We start from the raw sequence: 27491 nt of genomic DNA, 5'->3' as shown, positions 1-27491 counted from the left end.
GGCAAGTGTGTGCTTTTGGAGTCTCATTTATCTTTGTAACCCCTGTGTCTAGCCGAATGCCTCACTCCTAGTAGGTCCTCTGTAAAAGTTTGGTGAGTAAATAAGGTCTGATGAGACAGAGGGCATGTGGAGAGCAGGGCTGTGTAGGGACCGCCGGTTTGGGCAAACGGAAAAGGTATTTGCAGAAATCCAGAGAGCAGTCAAGGAATGTATATTAGATAGGAGTCTAAAGGTTTCGAGTACTGAGTCTTGTATAACAAGAGGAGAATCTATTTAAGACAGAACATTAAAATGCAAGAGAAGGAACAAGAGAAAGAGAAGGAATGGGAACAGGATGTAGGAAGAGTAAAGAAGACAGAAGGGCACCAGAGGAATAGAGCAGGAGGATAACATAAAGCACAGGGGCTGGGCAGAGACAGGGTCAGGGCTGCTGCGCTGGCCCAGAGAAGGACCTCCTTAGGCACCACCTCCTTCCATGACCTCCATCCTCAGGGACCTGGCCGCTCGTTGCTGCAACAATATGGTAACCAGATGCCGCCGGGCCACAACACAATGAAGCACCTTGGCTAGGATGGTTCGTCCAGATGTGAAAGTTGGAAATACTGCACACTCAGGACTAGACGGGCATGAGGTCACCAAGCGTAGCTCATCGGGCGTGAATCATGGAAAGGAGACAGCCATTAAGAGCTGTGAAATGGATCCAGGGGCCCCTCTTTTCCCAGAGCCCTGTGAGGAGATGAAAGAAAATGGCGTCTCTCTTGCTATGCCTTGCTCCCCACCACGGTGAAGCGGCATTGTCCTAGCCAGTGCCAGCTGTGGCTTGCAGACATGGCTTGGGCGCTTGAGACCAGAGACCCAGCTTCTTGAGGCTGGATTTGTTTTCATCCCCCTGCCAGGGTGCTCCTGGGGTACAGGAGCTGGAGGAAACAGAGCAAAGGGCCCCCCGCCATGTGCATGTGTCCTCGTAGCCTTCCTGTGATTATGAAGACACCAGTTGCCACGGAAACTGTCACACGAGGAAATTGTCCGATAAGATCACAGCTTCTAGGAATAGGACCTCAAGGGGCTGTTCAGAAGGAGCGGTCAGTGGCTTTGTGTTTAAACTGGACACTGGGTGTGGCTGTTTAAAAAGAAGCTGGACAAGCCTGGGGTGCAGGGCTTAGTGGAAATCACCCATGGCCAAGGGAGAGAATGGGAAATCCAACTGGTGGTTAAAGGTGCTGGCAAGGGGGATGGGGTCTCTGTGTTTCTTATCAGCTCTGGGGCTTTTATCCCTTAGAAAAGGTCACTGCGTACCTACTGGGTGTCAGGAACTGAGCAAGCAACTGGGAATGAAAACGAAAGAATAAGAAGGGTGGCGTGCCTCCAGCGGCAGAACTGGTTTTTGAGAAAAAGGATGGGAAAGTTCCCATGACCCCAGGAGTCAAAGAAACACCCAAGGGCACCTGCCGCCTACACTTCCTCCACTCCCCGCCGCTGATAAACTTGGCAGCAAGTGCCATTTCCACCCCTGCTGGACAGCTGCCTGCCCCTTGGGGGAGCCCATCCTTTCAGAGCTGAACTGCCTCCCTGCCCCCTTCCTTCCCTTTGTCACTCAGAATCCCCTCTGTCACCACAGAGCACATTGAGATCCTCCTGGTCCTGCTACCAAGCCAGACCCACCAAGACAAGGCTCCAAGGACAATTCGTGGTGCTCCCACTCTCAAGCAACAGGACCGGCCAGGAACGTTTTCCCGGCTCCCAGCCTATTCGATCAGCCTTGTGCGGGGTGACATGGGGACTCTGTGGGGAAATACTGGAGCCAGTCCCCTCAGAGGACACTTCTTCCAAGCTTTCAGTTCTCTGTGGTCGAGGCAGTGTGGCCATTCGTCATCGTCCAAGAGCGCTCAACATTTGATGGAAGACTGTTAAAATCTTCCAGGAATCAAGAGTGTAGGTAGTGTGCCCAAATTCACACAGCCAGTAATGCTCTGCCTTGACCCCACCTGTAGCCGGTTGCCTTTTACTGGAACATGTTTTTAAAACAGCACCCTCTTGAGTGAGGAAAGAGACAAGTGGTTTGTTTCCTCTGCCCTTTGCCTTCTGACGCCTTCAGAGACCAACAGGCTCAAGGATCCTCCTGGGGAGAAAGACTGCTCCCAGCCCAGGCTGAGTCTTCCCTGGTCCTCACTTGCCACCATATCTGTCATCAGAAAACCCCCTTCCAGGTCCGGGAAAATGTGCAGATCCATAACCACCCCTACGCCGTGGCACAAGCGTGACAACCCCTTGTTTTAGAGTGAGGTCTAGGAGGACCTGCTGTGCCAATCATTGACCCATTCGTTGTCCCCAGGCAGAGAAGGGAAAGGAGGCACTGGTATGGAAGTATTCCAGTATTTTTTTCTTTGTAAAGATTTTATTTATTTATTTGTCAGAGAGAGAGATTGAGAGAGCATAGGTAGGGAGAGCAGCAGGCAGAGGGAGAAGCAGATTCCCTGCCAAGCGGGAGCCCCGATGCAGGACTCGATCCCAGGACCGTGGGATCATGACCTGAGCCATAGGCAGACGCTTAACCAACTGAGCCGCCCCGGTGCCCTATTCCAGGGCATGTTTGATGACAGGAAGAGCCAGCCCTGTGAAATCTGGCAGAATATAGTCCCGATGCAAGTGATAAGCAGTGAAATTCATGCGCGGGGAACTGTTTCTGCTGCTGTATCCGGGTCCCTTCCAGGACTTTTCTCTGTGTCTGCTTCTCCCCATGGCATCTGGGGTTCTGTTTTGCTGGTTGACAGCTCTTTTCATCATCACCCCATTGCACCTGCGAGGGCTTAATTTCCCCCTTTCAGCCCATCTGAACACGCTGGAGAACATGTGCTCCATTTCATGGAGGAGAACATCGAAGGTTCCTAACCTTAGTGAACCTCAGCTTCCCATCACTGTTCGGTCCTATCCCTCCAACACCGTGGGGTCCACCTTAGGGGCCAGCTCACCTCCTGTTATGGGAGAGGCGCTCGCCCCTGTAGATGGTCAAAGGTACAACAAACTCCACATGACAGATCTTTGCTGACCCTTTGGCTACCCCCACTGTCATCAAGAAAAAGCATGTTGAAGGGCGGTCAGGCCCATTGTAAAGAAACAGAAAGTAAAGCATACTATAAAACGTTCCTGTCTTGGGGTTCAGACTAACCTTCTATCCCCTTCCTGTGAGTTTCCATATTCAGCACTTTTTTTCTTTTCAGCAGTAAAATCATTCTCTGTGGGAGGAGAATTTAACTTTGATGTTTAGAGATGCCCTTTAAATGTGGTTATGGTCAAAACAGTGACTGTGAAAACTCAAAGTCAACAGGCAAAGGTAGATACCACGGGAGAGCTGGAGAAGTATCTAATGGGGACCGTGATTAACACAAGGCCACAGCTCTGGATTCTGTTACATGGCATGCCTTTATAGAACCCAGAGACCCTCTTCTCTGAACTCATTTAGGCTCACTCCCTTAATTTATTAAACTCCATTAAATAAAGTACTTTCATCTGCAAAGGATTCTAATTCCATTTTCTAGGAACTTGGCTGGCTGCCTTTCCCTGGGTCGCCCACTGCAGAAGCCCCCTCCCCAATAAGTGAAGATTTAAGTTGCGGGGGGAAGGGAATGGAGAGAGGGGAAGTGGGGGGACAGAGTTCAGTAAAATACCTTAGAAATCAGCAAAGCACTCCGAGTTTCCATGGCAGGTTTGGCTCTGTGGCACAGCCTGGATTAGAGTCAGCGGGCTCGAAGGAGTTTGCGGGAAGAGTGAGGGTTTTGTACTCAGGCTACCAGCAGGGTCATTTGTTAGTTGAGGGACCTAAGGCAAGTAGGAACCCCCTTAAGCCTCAGTTTCCTTTTTTATAATATAAGGATTCTAAAAAAAAAAATAGTGGCCCTGGTTCACTTTTCATCTGTGTTTTCTCGTTGTCATGGAGGGGTATTTCTGCTAGGTGGTTATCAGAAGAGTTAGGCCTGAAGGCTGAGACTGACTCTCCCTCACTGTGTGATCCTAAGGAGTGTGGGCTTTGTGCCTCAGTTTCCCCATCCAGCGAGTCCTGGCGCTGATTCTTGCAGCCGACGTCAGCAACCACAGTGAAAAGGAAATGCATACGATCGTGCTTGGCAGCCTCTGAATCTGGGTTCTCTTGTTGCTGATTAAAATGATAGGAAATGTTCTAGTTACTATGGCTACATAAGAAACTATACCAAAACTCAAGAGCATACAACAGCTATGGTGCTCGTGGGCATAACCTTCATCTGTGGCTCATCACCCCCAAGTCTGGAATGTCATTGCTGGCTGGTGGCTAGTGGCCTCGGGTCCCTCTCCATGTGGGCCTCTCCATGCCTTTCTCTGCCTGGGTTGGTTTGGGCTTCCTTGCGGCATGGTGGCTGGTTTCTAAGGTCTGTAGCCCCAAGAGAGACCAAGAAGCAGGTGGAAGTCATAACGTCCTTTATCACCTAGCCTTGGGAGTCCTGCAAGGTCACTTCTGCCACCTTCCATTTGTTGAGGCAGTCGTAAAGTTCAAGGGGGCTCAAGGGGAAGAGAAAGAGAGCCTGTATGCAGACGGGGAGTGGCAAAGATTAGAAATATTATCCTGGCCCTTTCGGGAAGAGATAACCAGGCAGATGTGAGCCCAGGCAGCTCCGGGACTGTCCCGTGTGTCAAGGGGCTGTGGCTTAATATTTGGTGACTGATTGATGTTACCCACCTTCCTCCTTATCCAACTTGTCATAAAGTTTACCTTCTTTTCTCTTTGTCCACCTGCCCTCTGTGGGACTGAAATAACGAGGAAGAAGGGAGTACATGGCCAGCGATTAGAGAAGAGTGAGAAGCAAAAGGTTTGAACTAACTAACAGCTTTAGATGTGACAAGGACAATTTACATGTGACTATGACCAGACCGCCCCCGCCCATCCCCCCCACCCCCCCCACGAGCTGGATGCTCCCACTGCTGCGGAGTTTGCTGATTTCCAAAAACAGAGAAGGCAGAGCATTTTGCTTCCTAGAATCTTGTCTGAATTTTGTATGCTCTCTGGCTGGCAAGCAAAGGGACTTCATGTCATTATGCAAAGAATGTAATAAAAAGCCAAAGCTAGCGTGCTCCCTGCAGTGACCCAGAGATGAGCTTTCCAGAGGCCTGGTCTGGGAGTCACGCGGCCTGCTGAGCAGGGCAGCGAGCGGCGGGGAACCTGGTGGGGCTGCTTTTGACAGGCCTTTCACCCACCTCCAGCAAAGCTTGTGAGCCACAGAGACTTGTCCTTGAAGGGGTCAGGGCAGGGGGAGGAAACAACATAGAACGTGTGCTTCTTGGGGCCCCATGTCTTGGGTCATTCCCCGTGCTAGCATAGAAACTCAATCTAACTGTAAGTCGGGATGAGCGAAGGACAGGGTCTCTCCTCCATGGTTTCGTCTGGGACTTTTCCTCCCCTGACTCTGTTTGGTTCATAAGTGTGGATTATATGTATATTCTTTTGTGGACAGGATCATGGCAGAAATAGAAGGGGGAAATGGTCCAGGGTCCAGGCCCCATCTTAAATTTTTTTTTTTTTTTTTGCTACTCTAGGGGTTTTTCCATCTCTGTTTCAGCAAAGCTTTTTCAGAGATGCAATTGTTTGCTCATCATTAATATCAGCCAGGCCATCACGTGGCCGTGCTGTGACCACAGTCCCCTATCACTCAACTGACGTGCACACAGAGAACATTTGCCTTAATCTAAGGAAAACGAATTTGGGAAGATATGTCTGCTAGTATTATTAAGAAAAGAAGGAAGAAAAAAATATATATATATGACAAATTCCAAAATGAGGAAAGTTTTTCTTATTAGTGAATTCACAGACATACACATGGCCTTTTTCTGATGTTTATTGCATGTACGATATATGAATGGCGATAAGGATAGGAGTTAGCCGCCTCTGTTTTGATTAGCTCAGCCATGAGTGGCTCTTCCTCTCCCTTGCAAGGCTATTTAACAGAATTTTATCTGCCATCTAGAAGCCTCAATTCAGAAGCCAGAAAGAGAGCTCTCAGGCTGCAATGGAACAACATCCATGGTTCGAAAGAGGAGAGTGGAAACAGTAGTGAAGCAGGCTCTATTCTCAGAAACCTCATGGAATTTGCATTTCAAAATCTAACTATTATCTCCAAACCTGCTAATTTTGAACCTTAAGCAACTTCCGTTGAAGTAACCCACACAGGGGAGAAGGAGGTCTATCTCTGGCTTTATCTGCACTCTCCCCTTCCCCCACTCCATCTCACAGCTCCAATAACGAGGGTCCCAATGCCATCTCAGCAATGGGTTTCTTTTCAATGTGAGTATTTACTGTATCCTAAGAACTTTAGATGCTTGATTTGGGAAATTCACTTACATTTACTCATCTTGCCTATATTCAAAATGTACCAAAATGTATCCGTGTTCTAGAGATAAGGAAACGTAGTTCAGAGAGTTATACATAAATCACAATCAGTGACGTGCTTATGAGCAACTGCCGGAGATCAGATTGAAATTCACATCTCTCTAACTCCAAAGATCGGACTCTACGTTACAATGAACTCAAGAGCTGTCCTCAAGGTGTGCAGAGGCTCCCTGGGAGACCTGAATCTGAATCCCAGATCACGCTCGCTTGCTGTGCGACCTGAGCGAGTTCTTTCACTTCTCTGAATAGCCATTTTCCCATCCGAAAAAAAATGGGGGTAATAATAGCGCATCCCTCATAGAATTGCTAAGAGGATTAAATTGGATTACTCATATAAACAGTGTCTCACACTTACTAAGTGCTATGATAATTATCTGCTATGACCTCTTTTCAATAATGAGACCACAGGATATATTATAAGTGATGAGCTAAAGGCATGTCACCCAAGTTGGGTAAGGAGTATCCCATACCAAGACAAGCACCCCATGGGCCATATCCCTCTGCTGGCTGCCAGGACCAGCAGGGGATCACGGGAAGGAAGGCTGACACAGTCTGGTCAGCATTTCTACGGGCAAATAGGGCCAGCCTCTTAGCTCAGAACTCCAGCTGCCACTCCCGGTAGCTGACCTTGTTGGAGCTTTCTGGCAAATGGATCAAGTGGGGTACTGATGTACTTGGAGTCAACGGACCGTGTGCCTCCCTCTGGGTCTAGAACTCAGTGGCTGAGGGACCAGAGCATCCTGAATTGCTGAATTCCTTCCAGCAATCAGCAGAGCAAAGGAAAGATGCTTCTGAGTTACTAAACCCATCCAGGGCTCACTTTCCCAGTAATGACTATGAGGGCGAAGGATTAACCCTAGAACTGGGGGCCACACGGGGCTAGGGAGCCCATACCTTATGTCTTTTTCACTTTGAAGTCAATTCTTATGTAGCATGCTCTAAAGCAACCTGGATTTTATCGGTCTTTAAAAGAATAATTTGTCTTCTGGATCATGGCCAAAGTCAATAGAAAAAGTGAAGTCGTTACAAACTGAAGGAACTTAGTCAGTCTGAGAATGGTCTGTGAATTTCACACCGAAGGTCTTTCTAAATTCAGTCTCTCATCCCAAAATTAAATTCTTATCAACAAGTCATCGGCAAAAATTTCTTGAAAACCAACAACTCCTTCTTGTAAAGAGTTTTCAGTACAAGTAAGAGTTTCATGTTTAAACTTTTAGAAGTTTTGAGAGTTTAAGTAAAAGCAAACAGCTTTATAAGATACAATACAGCAAGAGCTGCACATGCATAAAAGCTACAAGTGTGTGATCAAAACATCTACCAGCTCAATAGCTTCTCACATGATAAAAGTAGCACCTTGGGGAACTTCGGTGGCTCAGTTGGTTAAGCAACTGCCTTGGGCTCAGGTCATGATCCCGGAGTCCTGGGATGGAGTCTCATATCGGGCTCCCTGCTCTGCAGGCAGCCTGCTTGTCCCTCTCCCTCTGCCTGCCACTTCCCTAGCTTGTGCGTGCGTGCTCTCTCTCTCTCTCTCTCTCTCTCCAGCAAATAAATAAATAAAACCTTAAAAAAAAAAACAAAACAGCACCTTGGTGCCTATATCCATATCCATTACCCCCCCCCAGCAACCCCTATAGTCCCCAGCAGTGACAAGATGCTCTCACACAAGTCTTTCAGCCACGGATACCCAGTGCCATGTTCCCCGTTTGTCCTTCCTCTAAGCCTGTCCCCTCCTCACTGAGCCCATGCCAATAAAGAGGTTCAGAGAAAGCTCCCCATCTTCAAGACAGAAGCGTACTTGCCAGGGGTGTGGTCTTGTGATGCCCCTATGGTTCTCAGTCTTGAAGGGCAAGAGGGGTGCTATTTCCTTTCAGAGACAGTGAGAATGTTCTCCTCCCCAACTTTAAGTTTTCACCAGGGTCTTCAGTCAGCTTGTTTCACTGCCCAAATCTGTTACTCCCACCTAGTGGCTCTCGTCTCTGGCCTCCTGCTCTTACTAGGTTTCTTAACTTCAGTCCAGCAGACCAGACAGGGAGTTGTTCTCTTTTATCTTCTTTCCCTTCCCAGCCTCTCCCAACCCCAGATTCTTTTCTCCATGTTGTTATAAGAAAAAAAAAAAATCTTTTGCTTATCAATGACTAGAAAAAGAAAGAAAGAGAGAGAAAGTGTGGTGTGCGTGTGTGTGTGTGTGTGTGTGCACGTGCGTGCACACACACACCTACCTAAGGAGTATTGATTTTATGTATTTATTTGAGAAAGAGTGTGAGCATGAGCAAGGGGAGGGGATAGAGAGGGAGAAGTAGGCTCCCTGCTGAACAGGGAGCCCAATGCAGGACTCGATCCCAGGACCCCAGGATCACAACCTGAGCCGAAGGCAGATGCTTAACCAACTGAGTCAACCCAGGTACCCTCTTCTCGCTGGGCTTTCAAAAGCTCAAATGAGTCAGAGGGAACTATCAGGGAAGGTTTCACAGGTAAGGAAGATCTCATTTACCTTAGAAAATGGGAAACATTGGACGTGCATGCAGGTGGAAAGGACAGAGTAAGGGCGCCCACAACACGGGGACTGACCAAGTGTATGTGAGCAGAGGCCGCTGAGTGGAACCGTGGGAACAGTCAGCATCGGGCAGGAGTTGTGGGGGAGGGGGGAACGTTGTGAGATATAAGGGTGGGCAGCTGGGGCAAAGCTGAGTTGTGTGAACACAAGCAGATGAGAGTAGATTTGCTGCAGTCAACATCAAGCGAGCTCTTGGAGGTGTCTGAGCGGGGATCGTGGCTGGATGTATTTAGACTTTTGGGGGAGCTTCCCCTGCGCAGGGATGTGCATGGTGGGCTGTATGAGTGCAGAGAGTGCCCATGTGTCCTGAGGGAGGGAAGAGTCTGAAAGAGAAAGGCAAGGATGCCCACGTGCCTGGACCGTTAGATGAAGACTAGTCAGGCAGGAGGAGCGGGCGACGTTTTGGAGGAAATCAGGGATCTCAACCCCTGTGATGTCGCTGCTTGACTGGTTTCCTTTGATTGTGAACTCCATTCCAAAATGAGTTCAATCAGGTTTCATGCCCTTTATCACACCTACCCTTGGTCCTGTAAGCTCTTCATTCTCATTTCCTTAAGAAGTCTCTCCATGGTCAGCCACCAGCACCCGCTGCTTTGTCTCGTGTTTTCTGTTGCTGCGAGCCTTGCTTTTGCCACTGGTTTGGCCCCCTTGGACTTGAAACCCTGCCTTCTCTTGCTTCGGGGATAATGAGGGGCGGGATCTTTCCTGCTTCCCTGATGCTCCTCATTGTTCCCTTCTTTTCCTGCCTCTTTCCTCCCATTTTCCCACCATCTTTTCCCCTAACCTAGAGGAAGGGAGATAAGAAATTCTTTCATTGGAAACTCCAAGACGTGTGCCTGATTGACCAAGCATAAAGCCACTTTCCACAGCAGAAGATGATACCCAATTCCTTACATATACATTGTCCCTTTTTGTAGCCGGACTGATGAGGGTTCCCTTTTACCACCAAAAGCGCACATACAGGTCCTAGGGGGTAATGCGTCTCTGTTCCTCGTGTAGAACTCCCAGAACTTCAGGGACTCAGGCTCAACTCTCTGGACGGTTACAATGTCACGCTTTTCAACTTGAAATCAGAACACTAAGGGCCTGGATGGCAACTCAAAACTGGTCTGGGATAAGGAGCCAGGTCTGCTCCCTAAGTGACATGGAGAATGGGTCTAATCACCCAAAGACGGTGGTTCCAGGAAGCCCAGATTTCCTCTGAGCATGAGCAAGGGCACTAAGTGGAAAATGAAGAAGGATCCCAGCATATTTTAGGTCAGGATCAAGGGACACCCACTTGGTTGGGAAAAATGTGGGCCTTTCAATATTGCGCGGACAGCTCAGCTTAGAAACTGCCATCTCTGGCCATATCTGTATGATCCAAAGCCTTCTGGGGCAGGAACAGACTTCCCGGAGTAGGTTCCAGTAATTCTTCCTCAACCCCCGCCAGAAGCAGCCACAGAAGAGACTTTCTCATTGAATTCTGGCTGTCCTCCTGCCGGGGCTGCGAATGACCCTGGGAGAAACAGTAAGGGTTAGCTGGTGGAGCAAACTGCAACTTTACGGGGACGGGAAGGCTTACGTAAAGGTGGTGTATCGGGCCGCCATTACAAGATACCACAGATTGGGTGGCTTAAGCCACAGATGTTTATTTTCTCACAGTTCTGGTGGCTGGAAGTCCAAGGTCAGGGTGCTGGCAGGCTCTGAGGGCTCTTCTCCTTGGCTGCAGGTGGCCTGCGGCCTCCCCGCATGGTGGACTTTGTGTGTCCAGGCATCCTCTCCTTATAAGGACACCACTCAGATCAGATTGGGGCGCGCCTGAAGAGCCTCCTGTCAACTGAATCACCTCTCCAAAGGCCCTTTCTCCAAATGCAGTCAGATCCTGAGGTATTGGAGTCAGGGCTTTACTCTGTGAATTTAAGGGAACAATTCAGCTCCTAACACATAGCCTCAGAGAACCTGTCCTTGAACACTAGGAATCATCATAGTTGACATTTATTGGGTGGCACTAGGTGCCAAAGACTGTTCTAAGCATTTCCTGGATAGTAGTTCATCTCATCTTCACAACGACAGATTGTGTAATTCTAGATTACATAGATTGTAAATTCATTCTGGGTTATAGATTGTTCGCTTCTTTTCCGGAGTGCCGGCAACTTACTTTGGTGTGATTATGTGATCTAGGGAACATCAAACCCTAGTCTGTGACCCCCCGGGCCTCTGTGATTTAACGGGGGTTGGAATAGCGGAAGCATCTTATTACGGTGCTTTGGAGGGGAGGAGATCTCTGCCCAGTGCAAGGCCTCCTTTCTCCATCCAGATCTCCACAAGCCAGACTTGCACCAAGGGATGGGACAGTGTGAGTGGGAAGACGGAGGGTCTTCCCCGGGGACTCCCCCATCTGCAGAGCTCTTCCTAGGCAAGCTGAATCGTCACAATTTAGACAGGAAGCTCTCGTCTCCAGGCGTCAGGCAAGAGGGCATGACAGAGCCCGGTCCCTAGGAGGCAGGCAGCCTCCCAACTGACTCACATGTAAGATGCCCCAACACATGCCAGAGAACCCCGATGAAAGCCGCTGGGCATTTCTTCAAGCTAGACACCTGTCCCAAGAATTTTTCTCATTTAACCCACCTATCAGCTCTGAAAAAGCTATTCTTACTCCCCTTTACAGATAAGGAAACTGAAATTAGAGGCAACCGCAGCCCTGGGCCCCACCCTTCCCTTGTGTGACCTTGAGCTGGATACTTAACCTCTCTGGGTGGGTCTCACTTGCCTCACCTATAATATCAATGCTCACTTTCACATCCCCTTCCAGCCCTACCGACACACAAGCTAGTCAGAGGCGGTTCTGCTGAGACCTGAAAGCTCGGCGCTCAAGCGCCCACGGAACACTGCGCATGTGCACTGTGTGACCGTGCCCCCTGCGCTCCGAGGGGTCCCCCATCCCACCCCACTGCCCCCAAATCCCTCCTCATGCAGGGTAACTTGCAAAGAACGTACTGAGTTTGCGTGGGGGTAGACTTGTCTCCCCTACGTCACCCCTGTCACTTCCCCCCTCCCCTACCAAGCGTGAGTCAGTCAGCAATCTGGACCTCCGGCCGGCGGCGGGGGTAGCCCTGGGCCACCCGGCCGGCTCAGAAAGAGAGTAGGTGAAGAGTGACACGGGATGAACTGACAGGCTTTCGGTCTCCTTCTCTGACCCTCCAGGAGGCTCTGTCGGTGGTGAGCGACGACCAGTCCCTCTTCGACTCTGCCTACGGAGCGGCGGCCCACCTCCCCAAGGCCGACATGACCGCCTCAGGGAGCCCTGACTATGGCCAGCCCCACAAAATCAACCCCCTCCCGCCGCAGCAGGAGTGGATTAATCAGCCGGTGAGGGTCAATGTCAAGCGGGAGTATGACCACATGAATGGATCCAGGTAAGCCTGCCAGGCCTGCGCCGCTCCAGGGGTGGGCACAGCCGGCTGCCAGGTGCGGGGCTGGCAGAGGCTTGTTCCCCGGGTGTCTGAGTCCGGCAGATCTGACTTAAGCGGCTTCTGGTGCTCGGGGTGCCTGCTGCAGAGGGGGGCTCCGGTGCTCGACCAGGGAGCCTGAGCCCGTCCCTAGAGAGATGAGACACAAGAGGGCTATAGAACGGAGGGCAGGGGCTGGAGCAGGGTCAGGAAGCCGCCTCGCTCTCTGAGTCTTGGTACAGCCCTCAAAGGCCAGGTCAGAGTTAGGCTCATGACCCTATGCGGACACTTAGGGAAGACCCACTTTGTCAGGCCCAGGCAGAGTTCCTCTTAGGGATAACTTAGTGAGAACATACCGTCCCTGTCCTGCTGATGCTACTTGACCTTTCTGGGTGGGTCTCAGAGATGACCAAACCAGTTTTGCAGTAAAAGTCCAGAAGTGATGACAAAGGTGAACACATCTGTGGGCTCACTGTGCCAGGGAGGACAGACACATCACACTTGGGAGGTGTATTAGAACTTGGTGATACTCAGGGCAGGAAGACTTTCCTTGTAGGAGTGCAGGGAGGAGAGCCCAAGGAGAGAAGATTCACAGGAGCAAGGAAGGGCACGCCTGGGGGATAGGCAGCCCAGGTTTCATTCCCGGCTCTGCCCTTGCACAAGCAATCCAGCTTGTCTGAGCACCAGCTTCCTCCATTCGGAACCAGGGGCCGCAGGATTTGCTTCTTCATAGGCTTCTATTGATGGTTAACTCTGATGCTGGGGAGGAAGGACCCAGAACAGTGCCTCAGACGCAGAAAGTGCTTGATAGTGATAGCGTTCATCCCGGGCAAAGTTTAAAAGAGAGAAAACATCAGTCTTATTCAGGAAATATCAGGCCAGTCAATGGGCCTACAGCACAAGGAGAAAAAAAAGAAAATGAAAATTAAGAGAGGGTCCTGAATGGCACGCTAAGAAAATACAGGATTTTTTTCCATATGCAGATACTGACTTGAAGCGTGGACTTGACACGTAACTTCTTCAGAGCTTGATTTCCGGAGCTGACAATCATTGTATACAGAGGGTGGGGAAGGGAGGGAGCGTCAGAAAGATAAGAAGTTAGTGAACTATCCCAGTAAGAAAAATGATCACGTTCTGAATCTGAGTGATGGTAACGATTAAGGAAATCAAGAGAGATAGCTCCAGGAGGGACATATCCATGGATAATTAGCGGGGCTGAGGTGGACACGTACTGAAGCCTGTTTGGGGGATGGAGGGTATATGAGAGGAAAGAATAAAAAGATGACTGGAGCTTGCCTGTTTTTTAGCCAGGACGGTGCCGTTAGCCATGGGAGGTAGGAAAGGAAATGCTTTGAGAACAGATGTCAATGTTCCCTCTGAGATTCCCGTGAGCAATCAGTAGAACATCCGGATAAAAATGTCTGCTAGGCGTTGGAAACTAAAGTTGAGATAATGTTTAGGGGCTGGAACATAGGTTTGGGCATCATCTCTAAAGAGTTGTCACTAAGAAGGGATGAGGTCACTAAGGAAATAAGTCTAGAGAAGGAGAGAGAAGGGGACGAGTGTGCCGCTGGGAAGGAGACCTCCCCCAGACAAACCCCCAGTCTCAGACCTGCCTGTGGGAACACCCAGCCCTGCCACATTTCAAACCCACTAACCCGAACCAGCCACTGGGATCCCAGCCACCGTCCCAGCGTCTAGCATTTTCAGAAGGCTCAGAGGTTCTAAGCCAGGAGCCCCTCAAAGGACCTCTCTTCACATAGATAATAAGGATAATGAGTTCCCCACAGTGTAGGGAAGGTGCAGTCATTAAACACTTTTTCCATACCATCTTATCATTTGCCCCCCACCGTGATGCTATGAGATAAATGGTGCAGTTACATTTTGACGTTTAAAGGCAGATTGGACTTTGAGGGGCAAGGGGGTGATTGACGCCTTGTCCAAGGATGTAGAGGGGGCAAAGCCAGCACCAGAGCTGGGCCTTCTGATTCCTGGCCTGTGGGCCGCCTCTCCGCCCCTTCCCTCTCTGCCTGTACATTGTGCTTTGGGGTTCATGGTCCAGTTTCTGACAGCACCCAGCCTGGCAGTCCCTCCCAAACTGGCCCGACCCCACGACGAACCTTCCTGATGCTTACTGAAAATTCAAATTCCATGCTTGGAGCGTCATTGGTCTGTTCCAGCCACATCCCAACCACTCTTGTAGCCTCATCCCAACCCAGACCAGCAACACCTGTGCTACTAGGCCACCTCAGTAGCACCTGTTCTCCCCACTTCTGTTTGCCTTCCTGAAGTCTGTTCTTCAGACAGTGGCTAGAGAGAACCTTCCAGAATATTTAACTCTTTTGCTCAAAATCCTCTGCTGGCTTGCAACAAAATCCACAGCCCTCCTCAAGCCCCGTTCCCCCATCCCTGTGAAACCCTTTTTAGCCCTCCTATCTTAAACCTTCCTTCTGCACCAGCCACACAAGACTCCAGACTCCAAGCACGCTCCTGCCTCAGAGTCTCCTGCCTGTGTTCCTTCTTTCTGGAATATTCCTACTCCGTTGAGTCCTATGACTCTCTCTCCCACCTGCTTCAGGTGTCTGCCTGAATGTCACCTTCTCTGATGCATCTGATGGAAAACAGCACCCAGCACTCTTCACCTCACTCAGATTCTTCTTCGTTCTTCCTGGCTCTTACCACACCCCTCACTAAAATGCGGGCAGGGCCTTGTTCTGTCTACTGAGTGATGCCTGGCCCTTGATAGGTGCCCAACAAATAGTCGTGAAAGAAAGAAGTGAATGGATGCATGGCTAACCAGACTCAAAGGTAGAGATGCTTATTCAAAGCCCTGTAGGTCATCAGTGTATAAGTGGGACTGACACCAAGGTCTTCGGACACTGTCTTAATTAGAGCCTACGTCCGTGCTCGGGGGAGGCTGCGTGTATGAGCTGGCCGCTCTCTGCCCTGAGGGCACTCCCACACACTAATCCTGGACAAACAGGGTCCCCTAAGGAAATCGGTTTTCAGAACCTGCTGGCCAGCCGTCCCTGGCTGCTGTCACACCAGAGGCCAGCGGGAGGAGAACTGTGTTCACCCCCCAAAGAGCAGACGTGGTATTTACAGGGCTGTGGTGACACAGGGCAGCCCCTGTTTTGATTCCAGGGTCCTGCCCCAGACCATCCACGGTGACAGAACAGGTGCAGAAGGATAGACGAGTCTCACCCACCCCGGGGAAACAGATGATCCCGTGGGCTCTCAGAAGCCATTGCTAGCACCCCGTAAATATTCTCCAAGAGCTCACATGGAAGCTGGCCCAGTGGGCAGCAGGGAGCCAGGGTTTTCAGAAAAATGTCTTTACCAAGGCTGGAACCACGTCAGATTCTATTATTAATTAATCACACAAAAAGAAAGGACACAATGAAAAAGATGCCAGGCAATTTAAATCTCTCATCATTGACACTGCGTTTCCCCGATCCTGAGTGTTACGAAAATGGCCCCTTTAATACAAAGAGTTCCAAACTTCCGATGAGAAAATCGAAGCAGAGTATCTGTCCCATTTGGGGTCTCTTGGCTCGTGGACTAGATTTGTGGCATCCAAGGCAGGAGCCACCAGCCACACGTGGCTTTTGAGCACCCGAAATCCAAAACCAACATGTGCTCGAAATACAAAATACACATTGGACTTCGGAGAGTATGGAGGGGAAAAGTAAAATACCTCATTAATTATTTTTACGTTGATTATGTTGAAATGATCATTTCTTTTGGATGAGTGATAATTTCTTTTGGATAATTTTCTTTTGGCTGTAGTGAGTTAATATATTAATATATTTTAAAATTCATTTCACCTGGTTTTTTCGTTTTGAAAAGGTGGCTACTAGAAAATTGAAAATTATATATGTAGCTCACACATTGTACTTTAACTGGACAGTGCTGGGCCAGAATGCTTTGGACCATCTCACAGTTGCCGGTGCCTTCTCTCCACATTCTCTGATAATTTGGGTTTCTGAGTGACTTCGTGCTTCCAGGAGACACTGTAGATATTTCTGTCTCTGGAGCAGGTATTCTCTGTCCCTAAAGCTACAATACCCCTCGTGCTTTTCATCCCACTCTTAAGTCCTGCGGACCAGGGGCACAGGGTCACGTGGAGAGACTGAGGTCTGGGGAGCTCAGGGAAAACATAGCTGGCCCATGTTGCGGGAGGTTTGCTCTCTTTCTCATCTCTTCCTGTCGTGCTTGAATCTGTTAGGGTGAGTTGCTCTTGGAACGGCAAGGCCCATTGGTTCTGTGATGTATGTGGCCTTCAGGAACTTGACCTCGGGCTGTGGCCTGCAAATGACTCTCAGCTGCATCCTGCCTCAGCCTCGGGGATGGGGGGAAAAAACATCCCATGGAGGAAAGAATATTATTTTACCGGGGGGTGGGAGGGGGGAAGCAAGGACCTGCTTGTCTTGTGCGCCTGGCATGCAGAATCTGAGCGGGTGTTACTCTACGCTGACCCCCCCAGCCCTGGCCGGTGGGCTCTGGATGCTCCTAGGAGACATGGGGAGACTTCACGTTCCACTTACAGGAATATCAGCCTTGCACACCCTGTAAGGTCTGCGTCTGTGACTGTAGAGCTGCTTTCTCAGGTGCGTCCTTCGGTTCTCAACCTTGCAGTACAGAGCATGTCACCCAAGCTGGGCGGGAAGCCGTCCCTGGGCTTCTGCAGAAGCTATGTGCAGTGGTGAAAATGGCTAAGTGGTCAGGGCGAATGGCTGGATTAGGGGTGATTTCCTTCCGTCTCCTTGAAATTTGCTTCTCACTTATCGAGTATTCCTTTTTAAAAACAACAAGGGACACATCTATGCAGGGGTCCTACAGAAATGCTAAAGACAACAGGGATCGCTCAATGGTGCAGAGTGTGCACGGCGTGATAGGTCCTAAGGCGACTGTGTAGCTTGGATGGCCTCTGCGACTTCGCATGCACTGTGTGAATACAGGGTATCCGCCGACCGCAGGCCTGCGCCGTGCACTTGTGGCTCTCAGCAGAACACTTGGAGTCGCTGGGGGCTGAGTGGGAAGGTCGAGCAGATGTCTGTTACAGGATAAAGGGGTCATCTTTGGGAGTAGTCTCTGAAATCTTCTCTCACCCAAATACCCACGCATTCTCACCTTGTTTTAAATTGCTTCGCACTTTACAAGGCAGCCTTGGAAATCCCTGGTAGGATTTTTAAAGCATCGTTAAATACAGAGCTCCTGTCCCATGGGGAAAGAAAAGGAGAATGTTGCAGGGCCCATCGCACCTTTGCTGGGGCCTCCCCTGCCAGGGCTTCCTGCTGCCCTGAGATGGAGATGCTTCGACTTATACCCTTGGAGCCGACACCGCCTCCCTGCTCTATTGTGGCCGCCCCAGGCCCTCTTGTCGCCTGTCCCAGGGCTCTCAGCTGCCTGTGGGCCCCCATCCCACGCTAGCAGTAATGCGGAGCTCAATACCAATTAGCAGCAGCGCGGGCAGGCTGAATGGCAGAACCTCTTCCCCTCCATCCGTGCTCCCCCTCACCCCCCCTCTTGTTTTCATCGGGCCTCTTCACAGGCGCCAGCTGCCTCATTAAAGATCAGTCTTCAGGCAGGGCTTCACCTGTACCCACCCTTAGCATAGCTGTCAAGCCCCATGGCCGCATGTGAGGCGTTTGCTGGCTGCTGGAGGCACAGAGCCCAAGAGCTTGCGAACGGAGGGGAGGGCGGCAGGCCAGCGGTGAAGGTATGGCTTCCCTTCCCTATCCCCCCAGCAGTCAGGGGAGGGCTGGCCTGGGCAAGCATGATGGTCCATAGTGGTGCCAGGCCTCTCTGAGGGCAACCCTGGCGGGGGGACTGGGAGCAAGCACAGGGCCTTATTCTAAGGGAGGGTGCCCCCAAGGCACGACCAGGGCGTGGGTGCTTACCCAGGTGTTGGAGGAAGAAGACAGGGGAGAGCAGAACCATGAGAACTTCCATGGGAAAGGAAATGAGGAGGTTCCCACTCCTGTCCAGCCCCCAGGGGTCACCCCAGCAAGAGAACCCTGGTCCTGAGGGTGGTTCTGAGGTCGTCCTCCCACCCATCCTGTGACCTGGGCGCCCACCTCCCCAGCAGGGGCCCATCCCACTGTGGTGCTCCTGGCTCCTCTTCTTAGCCTGTCCCAGACCAGGTGGCCTTTCCCAAATATTTCCTCTCTTCAAATTTATTTTTCTCTATGCCTGGTCCCGACGCCTGATTCTGCCATAGGCGGCTGTGGCCAAAAGGGTTGTCCCGCTCTGGCAATTTCTGAGGCTCTGACTTTTCAACTCCGCATGGCAAGAGGTCGACCTTTGGCTCAGCAACCGCCAGAGGCCCAGCCCGTGTGGGAAATAATTTTCCAGACCCCAACTCCCTGATGTTGCTAATTGGCAGCACCCCTCTTCCATCACCGCAGCCCCCCCGCCCCCAAGTTGGACGTTGTTCTCCTCTCTGAGAGTTTTCTCGCCCCTGCCCACAGCCCTTGCACTCCGGCATCCGCCAGAGGAAGTGTGTGCTCGGGCCACCCCACCCTCCGCCGGGGGTTCCCGGCCAATGAAAACGCTGCTCCGCTGGTGGAGGGCCAGCTTAATCCTCCAAACTCCTGCTGCCCTTGGGTTGTTTCACAATGGACAAGTATGTTGGGAAAGGCTGCCAGGCCATGGCGGTGCGCGTGTGCGCGTGTGCTGGGGGTGTGCCAGCCAGTGTCTGTGTGTGCGCACGTGGGTCCGCGTGAGCGTGTGCACATGAGTGAGTGTGCACAGGCGTGTGCCCCCGGCGGGGGTGTGTGTGTGTGTCCGGGAGTGGGGCAGGGGGCGCGACAAGACGGGCGCAGGCTTGGCTGGGACGCAGCCCCAGGGTCTTGTGGTGGCGGCTGGCTTCGTGGCAAGCCAAGGCCTCCTACAGCAGAAGCTAGAGGGCCAAACTGGTGAAAAGCCCCGATGTGCTACTGCGTCCCCTCAGACTGCCATGGGGACATTAAACCTTCAACAATCTGGGGCTCTGACGGCTGGTTCTTGGTTCTCTGCCTGGAAAAACAGTAGGCGAATAGTAAAACCTTAAATTCTAACATGTGTAAGTTATACATCTTATTTTCATTTTCAGCCCATGTTCCCCTCTGTAAGACATCAGGAAAAAATTACCGTCTGACTTCTAATATCTCAGTGGACCATTTATCTCCCAGCTATGATAAGTGATCTTCAATATTTTTTTCCTTTCAGATTAAGAAACAAATTCATTTAATTGTCTTTATTGAATGTGCTCCGGCCCCCCTGGCCTGCCGGAGGCCCCCCCCCCCCCCGCCTGCCCCTCCAGGACCTGTTCCTCCTTTCCTCTGTGGTCACTGCCCTCCCTGCCCTTCGAGGCCCTATCTGGCAGGACCGGGCTCCTTACGTCCTTGGGATGGTTGGTCCCTGCCCAGAGCAGGGTGAGGAGGGCAGCGGCCAGGCCTTTGGGAAGCCTGGAGTCTTTCTTCGGCCCAAGGTTGGGCCGCTGTAATCTGAACCTTATCTGAACTCCTTGGTCTGAAGGCCTGGTTTGGAGCTCTTGAGAGAACTGGCTGTCTCCCAGGTCTCATGCTTCCTGCGCTGTGTAACCACGGCGGCAGCCTCTCTGGGGCCTTCCAGTCGTCCCCTTTGGTCCCGCGGCTGCTGCTGGAGTGGCCAAACAGAAGCTAGGACGGGGTGGGATGGCACTTCCCCCAGGCACTCTGGGGGGACCATGATGCCTGGCTTGGGGAGGGTGTGGGACATTCTGCCAACCTCTTCCCGGGCTGGGGGTGGGGGGGCACAAGTCGGGTGTCAGCTTAGATCTCCAGACAGCTGCCCGAGGCTGAGCTGAGGCCAGGGAGCAGCCTTCCACTGGCCTACGGACATCGAGGCTGGGCTGGACGATTTTTCCTTCGTGCACTTCCCTAATGGTTCTTCCGTGACCGTGGCCAGGGCTGCAACCGGTCACCAGGGCCACAACTTAGCAGGTTGAAGTTCTTGGATTCTATTCCTTCTTCATGAAACATCCAGTTTCTTTGCGTGCATGCGTGGGCGTGTGTTTCAAAGTAAACTCTCTGTCCAGTGTGGGTCTCGAACTCAGGACCCCGAGATCAAGAGTCACATGCTCCAGCAGCAAAGCCAGCTGGGCATGCCTGCCTGTGTGTTTTGATAGGAAAGCTTAACACCAAAGACCTGAGTCCTGTGTCCACTTTTATGAACTGTGCGACCCTGGGCCAGTCACCTCACCTCTCAGTTTGCTTAACCATAAAGAGGAGGTGTGAACCCTCACCATGGCTACTGTGGAGGGGTCCTGGGAAGTTTAGCTAGAACAGTGTATGAGAAATGCATTAAAATCATAAATGTGCAGTAGATAGAGTCCACCCAGAAACCACCGATCGCTCATCTCCCCTGGAAGGCTCGACATAACACACTAAGGTTTAGGAGAAAGGAATATCAACCTCTCGGGAGACCCCCAGTCCAGCCAGGGGGAAGGGCCTCCACCAGGCTAACCATCCCATGGTGTGACCAGTGCCAGAACCTGGGCAGACACAGAGCACCATGGGGGGTGCAGAGGCCTACCTGGGGGCCACCTGGGGGCCCAGGCAGGGCACCTGTGGGGGGAGTACAGGTTGCCTGGCGACAGGGCTAAAAATGTCCCCTGCAGTCAGATTGGGAGGGTTGCAAGCGCCATCCTAAGAAGTCCAGACTGTAGTCTGAGGCCAGTGAGAAGCTGCCAGCAGTTTGTAAGTACCGTAATTATAGGATTGGGCTGGGATTTGAAGAAGACTCTGGTGGCGGCGCGGAGGAGAGAAATAAGGCAGCAGCGGCAGCAGCAGCCCTACCCCAAGTGGGGCTGGGAGACGGCGCCATGGTTGTCTGCCCACGCTGGGCTGATGGCAGCTGCAGTGATGACTTCCTCTGGGCTTTGTGTCCTCTCACTCCAGGGAGTCTCCGGTGGACTGCAGTGTTAGCAAATGCGGCAAGCTAGTTGGTGGAAGCGAGTCCAACGCCATGAACTACAACAGCTACATGGACGAGAAGAACGGCCCCCCTCCTCCCAACATGACCACCAACGAGAGGAGGGTCATCGTCCCCGCAGGTACTTTGCGAACCAGGCTGCCGGCTGGCATCTGTGTCCTCGGTTTTCTGGGCTAGAAGTTGGAGGGCACGCTTGTCCCGTGGGCCTGGTCCCTAAGCAGTCCCCTCTTCCCAATGGACATGTCTACTTGGGAAAAAGCTGCTTTTCTCAGTTCCTTCCAACTGCCCCTCATGAGAATATCCCACGTGTCACCAGCACCTTCAGACGGGTCACAGCACGCAGACTGTCCCCCAGGGCCTGGTACCACAGGATGAGGCCTGCAAGGGAGGGCAGAGGCAAGGCGGTCAGAATCCAAAAGGAGTCCCAGGAACTCCCAACAACCCCGCCCTCGCCTCGAAGGAGAAGGGGCGGCTACAGAGGTCTGTCATGTCCATCAGGCATGTACTTCCTGGCATCCGCAGGGTCCCACCTTTCCAAAATGACAGCCAGCTCTTTCAGTTTCAAAATAGAAATAACTATATTTAACAAACGGAGCGCCTTAATGTGTGCAGCAAGTTAGGTCATTATGTAAAAATAGCCTATTTTTCCTAGGTATTGGTGCTGTTGGTTACAGAAAATAAAAATCATTGTTCAGACCTTCAGTCCCCTGGCCGGACGCTCCGCCTCTGCTGGACCGGCAAGCTCTGGAGCCTGGTCGGAAAGGGGGTTTGAAAACTGCAACATATAGACTTGGTGCCAGGTGGAAGGAGCAGGAATGTCCAAATCTTAAGCAAAGTGAATTACAGGGCAGGGATTGCAACTAATCTTACCAAAATAACATGACCAAAAAGGCAAAACCCTTTCCATTTGGAAAAGTGTAAATGCAGTTGTGTCTGAGGGCAAAGGACTGGCTAGCTCTCTGAGGTAACGCGAGGGAATTTGCTTGTTGGCCTGGAAGGCATGGTTTTGTAATGAGCCTCTCCTCCCGATGCCCTTTTGTATTTATTTTCCACGGGGAGCTGTGTCTCACCAGCTCTGAGGGCCATGGCCACATCCCTGCGTTCTGGGCCAAATTCAAGATGGCGGGTGGTGCGAGGTGTGATTGCCCGTGAGGCCGGAGAAGCTGGGCTAGTGGGGACTCTTCCTATAGTGCCGTGTAGGACTTGAAAACTGTTCACAAAGGATTTTGAGTTTCCTTCTTCCACAAGCATGTGGCTTCGCAGGAAAAGGAAGGAAAGAAAGAAAGGAAGAAAAGGAAGAATAGTGCCCATGCGCTGAGCACTTGGCAGGTGTCAGGCACAATGTGAAGTGCTTTCTCCACATTCCATTACTTCTGTCATTTAACGTTTGGTCTCCTCCCTCCTTCAGGACAGCAGGAAAGTTTAGCTCAGGTGCGTGGGAAGGTACAAGAAAACCACGTTTCTCCCTTCTAATGAAGAAGCAGGCAATAAAGCAGTAGTAAACCGACATGGTGGGAACCTCCCTGTTCTTCCCTAAGCGAAGTCAAGCCTCACCAGGCCTTTGCTCCTCGGGCATCAAACTGCCCTGCTTCCCCAAACAGTGGCCGACATGGGAAGGCAATCTTGAGCACCGAAGACAGGGGATCAGAGGTTGTCTCTGAACCAAACGTCGATAACCATCTCATTTCCGCAGTCGCTTCTGGGAAGTGAGAGGGGGCAAACGTGGCCAGACTGCTTGGCTGACCCTTCAACTCTGAACTGGTATCGAAATACGTTCAGAAGGCATATCAGAATGTCAGTCCTCAATGGACCCAGGTAACCACAGTAGTAATCGTGCTACTAGCGTAGATTCATATTGGAGGGTTTTCAAAGCATTTCTTGTAATGAATTCACTAGCTATGGATTTACTTCATTATTTTACCTCTGGTGGGATCTTTAAACATTATCCTCAGACATTTTGGATTCCCCCAGGCCAGCCTCCTGGACATGAGGGAAAGTCTCATTGGGGTGAGTCTACAAATCAAGGCAATAAAACATTTGAGGAGCAACTGATTGAATTTATGGTGGGATTTTAGGACAAGTATAAACGAGGGCCCTGGTTAATCACCAGTTTCAGGTTCAGATGGGAAGAAACTAGGACTAAATCATCCAGGAAATACATTTGGGAGAGTTTAGCATGATCTAGAGTGGAAGATTTATAATTCATTGTGCTGTAAAGGGAGAGAGATAATTTTGTGATAGAGCCCAAAGCAAGAGAGGAAATAATAAAAATAAATTAAATATATGGTGTAAGATTGAATTTGAGGCCTCAAATACTAAAAGTGAAAATTTAGGAGAAGCAAAGAAGAGTGGAAGAAGTGAAATGCTGTGGGACCCAAGCCCCGCCTATGCCACTTTTCCTTAGAATTCTGAAATGGTGCAAAGTATTTCCATTTTCCAATGGTCTGTGCCTAATTGTTTCTGGAAAGAAAAAGAGGAAAGCAAACCAAGAAACTTATCTGAGAGAGATAGAGAGAGATACATATAGACTTATACAATGAACCTAGAGGAGGAGCTCTGTTATTTGGCCTAATTAAGGTAGGATCATGAAAAAGCAAGAGGAGGGGCTTCGGCTGGGCTGGGGGGGAGGGGATCCACCCCCTCCACTAAGCGAAATCCTAGGAAGACTTAAGTTTGAGCTGGGGACTTAACCTTTCAGAACTCCATTTTTTTTTTTAAAGATTTTATTTATGTATTTGACAGACAGAGATACAAGCAGGCAGAGAGGCAGGCAGAGAGAGAGGAAGGGAAGCAGGCTCCCTGCTGAGCAGAGGGCCCCATGCAGAGCTCGATCCCAGGACCCTGAGATCGTGACCCGAGCCGAAAGGCAGAGGCTTTAACCCACTGAGCCACTCAGGCACCCCAGAACTCCATTTTTTTTTTATCACAAAATGAAAATAAAAGCCATTTGGCTGGATTTTCTGGATACATGAAAAATGGGACATGTGGGGCAGCCGCACACAGGAGGCACCCGAAATCTGGGTGCAAATAGTAGGTCCCCCAAATTGGGTCACAGCAGCCTGTGACCCGTAAGTCCAAATTCTACTCTTGCCTCTCTGGCCAGCTCCTCAACCTCCAACACCAATATGGAAACCACTGTCACACCTGGGGGGAGACTAGGTGCTTTGCAAAGCAGACTCAGCCCTTGCCATCCAGATACTCACTCACATAGAAAACCAAGGAGAAGTGGAGAGCCTATGGCAACCGAGGGCAATGAGCAGAAGCTCTGAAGAAAAGTGGTGGGGAATTCGCATCTGGTGTGAGGAAGGCAACAGAACCTTGCTTCTTCCCACGGTCACTCCTAATCATTCAAACCTGGTCCCCATTTTTGCCAAGAACCTTCACAGACTCTTAGAATGGGAGGGTAAGGAAGAGGAGAAGCAGCATAGATACTCTTACCAAGGAAACACACTAATAAAGCAAGCCCAGTAGGAGCCCGGGGCTGGCAGCTGACCTATAATGTCTAGTCTCCTCCCCTCCTCCAGGAAGCCTTCCATGACTCTCCAAGTTCACACTGTTTCCCTCCACCCATGATTCCTTCAACTCCCACCACAAAATCTGTTGCTTAAGTAGATGGTTTCCCACCTAAATGTTTCACATGGACAGATCTTTTGTGTGCCCAAGAGCCAGGTAGTTTTGTTTTCTGATGGGCATTTCTCTTTTTATGATGGGCATACCTGAGGTGTTTATTGGATTTGCCAATAATTGGTTGCCAGGAAAAGAGATGACTTCCAGCCTGTGATAAGTGATAAGATACAAGTACTTTACCCGCTGTGGAATTTGCTGGAACTCATCACCAGCACTCAAAGTATTACCCACCCCCCTGACACACACACCTAGCCAAAAAGGAGCTGTGAGGGTTCTAGCTGAAGATGACCTCAATCATTACATTATTCATGTCCACTCAAAGGATGAAGGCCTGAAAGGTTTTCTCTCTCCAATACCTTTTCTCAACCTTGGGGACATCAATACCATAAAAATGTTTTGGGAATGATCTGGTAAAGATTTCAGCATAGCTGTCTCCACAAGGAGAAAACCCAGGTTGGATTTCTGTTAAAGGCTCACACCACTGGGTTTTCCAACTGTACAGATGGACTCGCAGGAAAAGTGTATACATATGTGTTCTTTTCCATAGCCATCTCAGAGATCCGTGTTCGTCCGTGAAATCGTTCATGTTCTTAAGATACAGATGGTTTCCCTTTCCAGAGACTTTGGTCCCTGGGTCCTTATGACTGTGTGTACTTTCATTTTGATGCCACCATTGCTCAGGCAAAGGTTTTAATTGTCCACCAAAATCTATAAAGAGAATGTTCTGTTGGAATGCCTTGGGAGACATCTAACAACCTCCCCTGAGGGCTAAGTGGTTCAGGCAGTGCCAGATGTGGAGAGCCAGATGGGACTTCTAGGAGGGAACCATCTGGGAGGGAACCCACTTTCCCAGTGGGGGACACAGCGCGAGAGGGAGCCAGAGAGGGGTGCAGGGGGGGAGGAGGAGGGCAAAGAGAGGGAGGGGCGGGGATAGGGAAGGTCTACTCAGCCTTGGTGAAGGGAAGGGGGTCTTGGCCGGCCCAGACCTTGCTAACAGGTCATCTCCCCTGCAGACCCCACGCTGTGGACTCAGGAGCACGTGCGGCAGTGGCTGGAGTGGGCGATAAAGGAGTATGGCTTGATGGAGATCGACACGTCCTTTTTCCAAAACATGGATGGCAAGGAACTGTGTAAAATGAACAAGGAGGACTTCCTCCGAGCCACCTCCCTCTACAACACCGAAGTGCTGCTGTCACATCTCAGTTATCTCAGGGAAAGTAAGTGTCCTGTCTCTGTCTGGGCGGGGTGGAGTCCCAAGTCGCAAGGCCGGCAGAACTCTACCAGGCTCGCCCTTAAATGAAGACTGACTTCCCATGCAGCCAATCCAGGACCAGGAAACTGGTCTGTCTCCGCCCTCCCTGCCCCGCTGGCTGGGCAGCATGCTACAGGAGCAGGAGCCTCTGGTCAGCGCCTGTGAAGTTGCCAAAGTCACCCTGGTTCTTACAGACCCTTCAAGGGCGCTGACCCAGTCCTGCAGTGTCAAGGGAAGCACAGTAAGGAATGGAGAAAAAGTAGGGAGCTGCGACCCAGTGGGGTCTGCCAGAGTATAGTCACACTGTTTCCATGAGAACCCCTTTCCAGAAACTGCCTTGCCCTGTAATTATAAATAGATGGATATCCTGGCTGGGATTTTCCTGCACAATGACTTAAATTCCTCCAGTAAACTCCAGAGCCATGGATTTAGGATTTAAAGTTTTGAAAATGTACACATTAACTTCCTCTTATCCTTAGGGTCACTCTGGCGGACCCGAACCCAGCCTTTGCCGGCTGCTAGCTACGCACCCTTGCTAGCCAAACTGGGAGCACAGGAGAGGCTCTGGGTGCACAAGGGTCTCTGGGACCCTTTCTCCTGGCACAGGGAGAAAGAAAAGAGCTTCGGAAAAGATTTTATGAAAGAAAACATGTCGTCACTCAAAAAATGTATCCAGTATGAGATTTCTCAGGCATCAGGCTCCCATCAATTTCATATGAATTTCGTTTGGTCTTAAACCTACACAGAGATAGGAACAGAATTTTTTCAGGCATGCTAATAATCTTCGCCCTAACGCTTCCCCAGAAATCCAGGCCCAGTAGTCTATCCATGACCCCAAGTATTGAAGGATTTGTCTGCGGCCAGAAAAGATGGTACTGAGATCAGGGAGCTGAAAACAGATGCGGGTGGGCTCTGTCTAGAAGGGAGCTTTGTAACAGCCCTGAGCAGAGAGGGACGGGCAGCCTCGGGGTACAGTGTCTGCTTTCCTTAGCCCAGGCTGCCCGGCATCTTGCAGGAGTTAAGCTTTGGAGTGAAGGAGCTTGATGATTTTCAAGCCCTTTCGAAGCTGAGATCTTTGGATACTGCCTACGGGTGTCTGCTGCTTTCCGGTTCTCCCGGGCTCTGGGTTCATTAGTTCTTCGTTTGCTCCCCGTCGTTTGGTGGGTCTTCAGACTCACCCTGTAATCTTCTGCCTCTTCCACAACAATGCACGACATGGGAGCAACACATACTGGCTTTAAAATTTAAAAATTTTCA

At 50.8% G+C, this 27491-nt stretch overlaps 1 protein-coding gene across 1 annotated transcript in view; it reads left to right on the top strand.

Annotated features, from left to right (window-relative positions):
- Window positions 1-27491, top strand: part of FLI1 (Fli-1 proto-oncogene, ETS transcription factor) — a 114586-nt gene that overhangs the window by 49562 nt on the left and 37533 nt on the right. The window contains exons 2-4 of the mRNA XM_080816692.1: window positions 12153-12364; window positions 21322-21476; window positions 25996-26199. Of these exons, the coding sequence (XP_080672818.1) occupies window positions 12153-12364; window positions 21322-21476; window positions 25996-26199 (571 nt within the window). The remainder of the gene's footprint in view (window positions 1-12152; window positions 12365-21321; window positions 21477-25995; window positions 26200-27491) is intronic.

The sequence above is a fragment of the Martes martes genome (genome assembly GCF_963455335.1).
Source record: "Martes martes genome assembly, chromosome: 10".
Taxonomy (NCBI): Eukaryota; Metazoa; Chordata; class Mammalia; order Carnivora; family Mustelidae; genus Martes; species Martes martes.
Note: the sequence above shows the minus strand (reverse complement) of the source record. Positions and strands in the feature narration are given on the sequence as shown.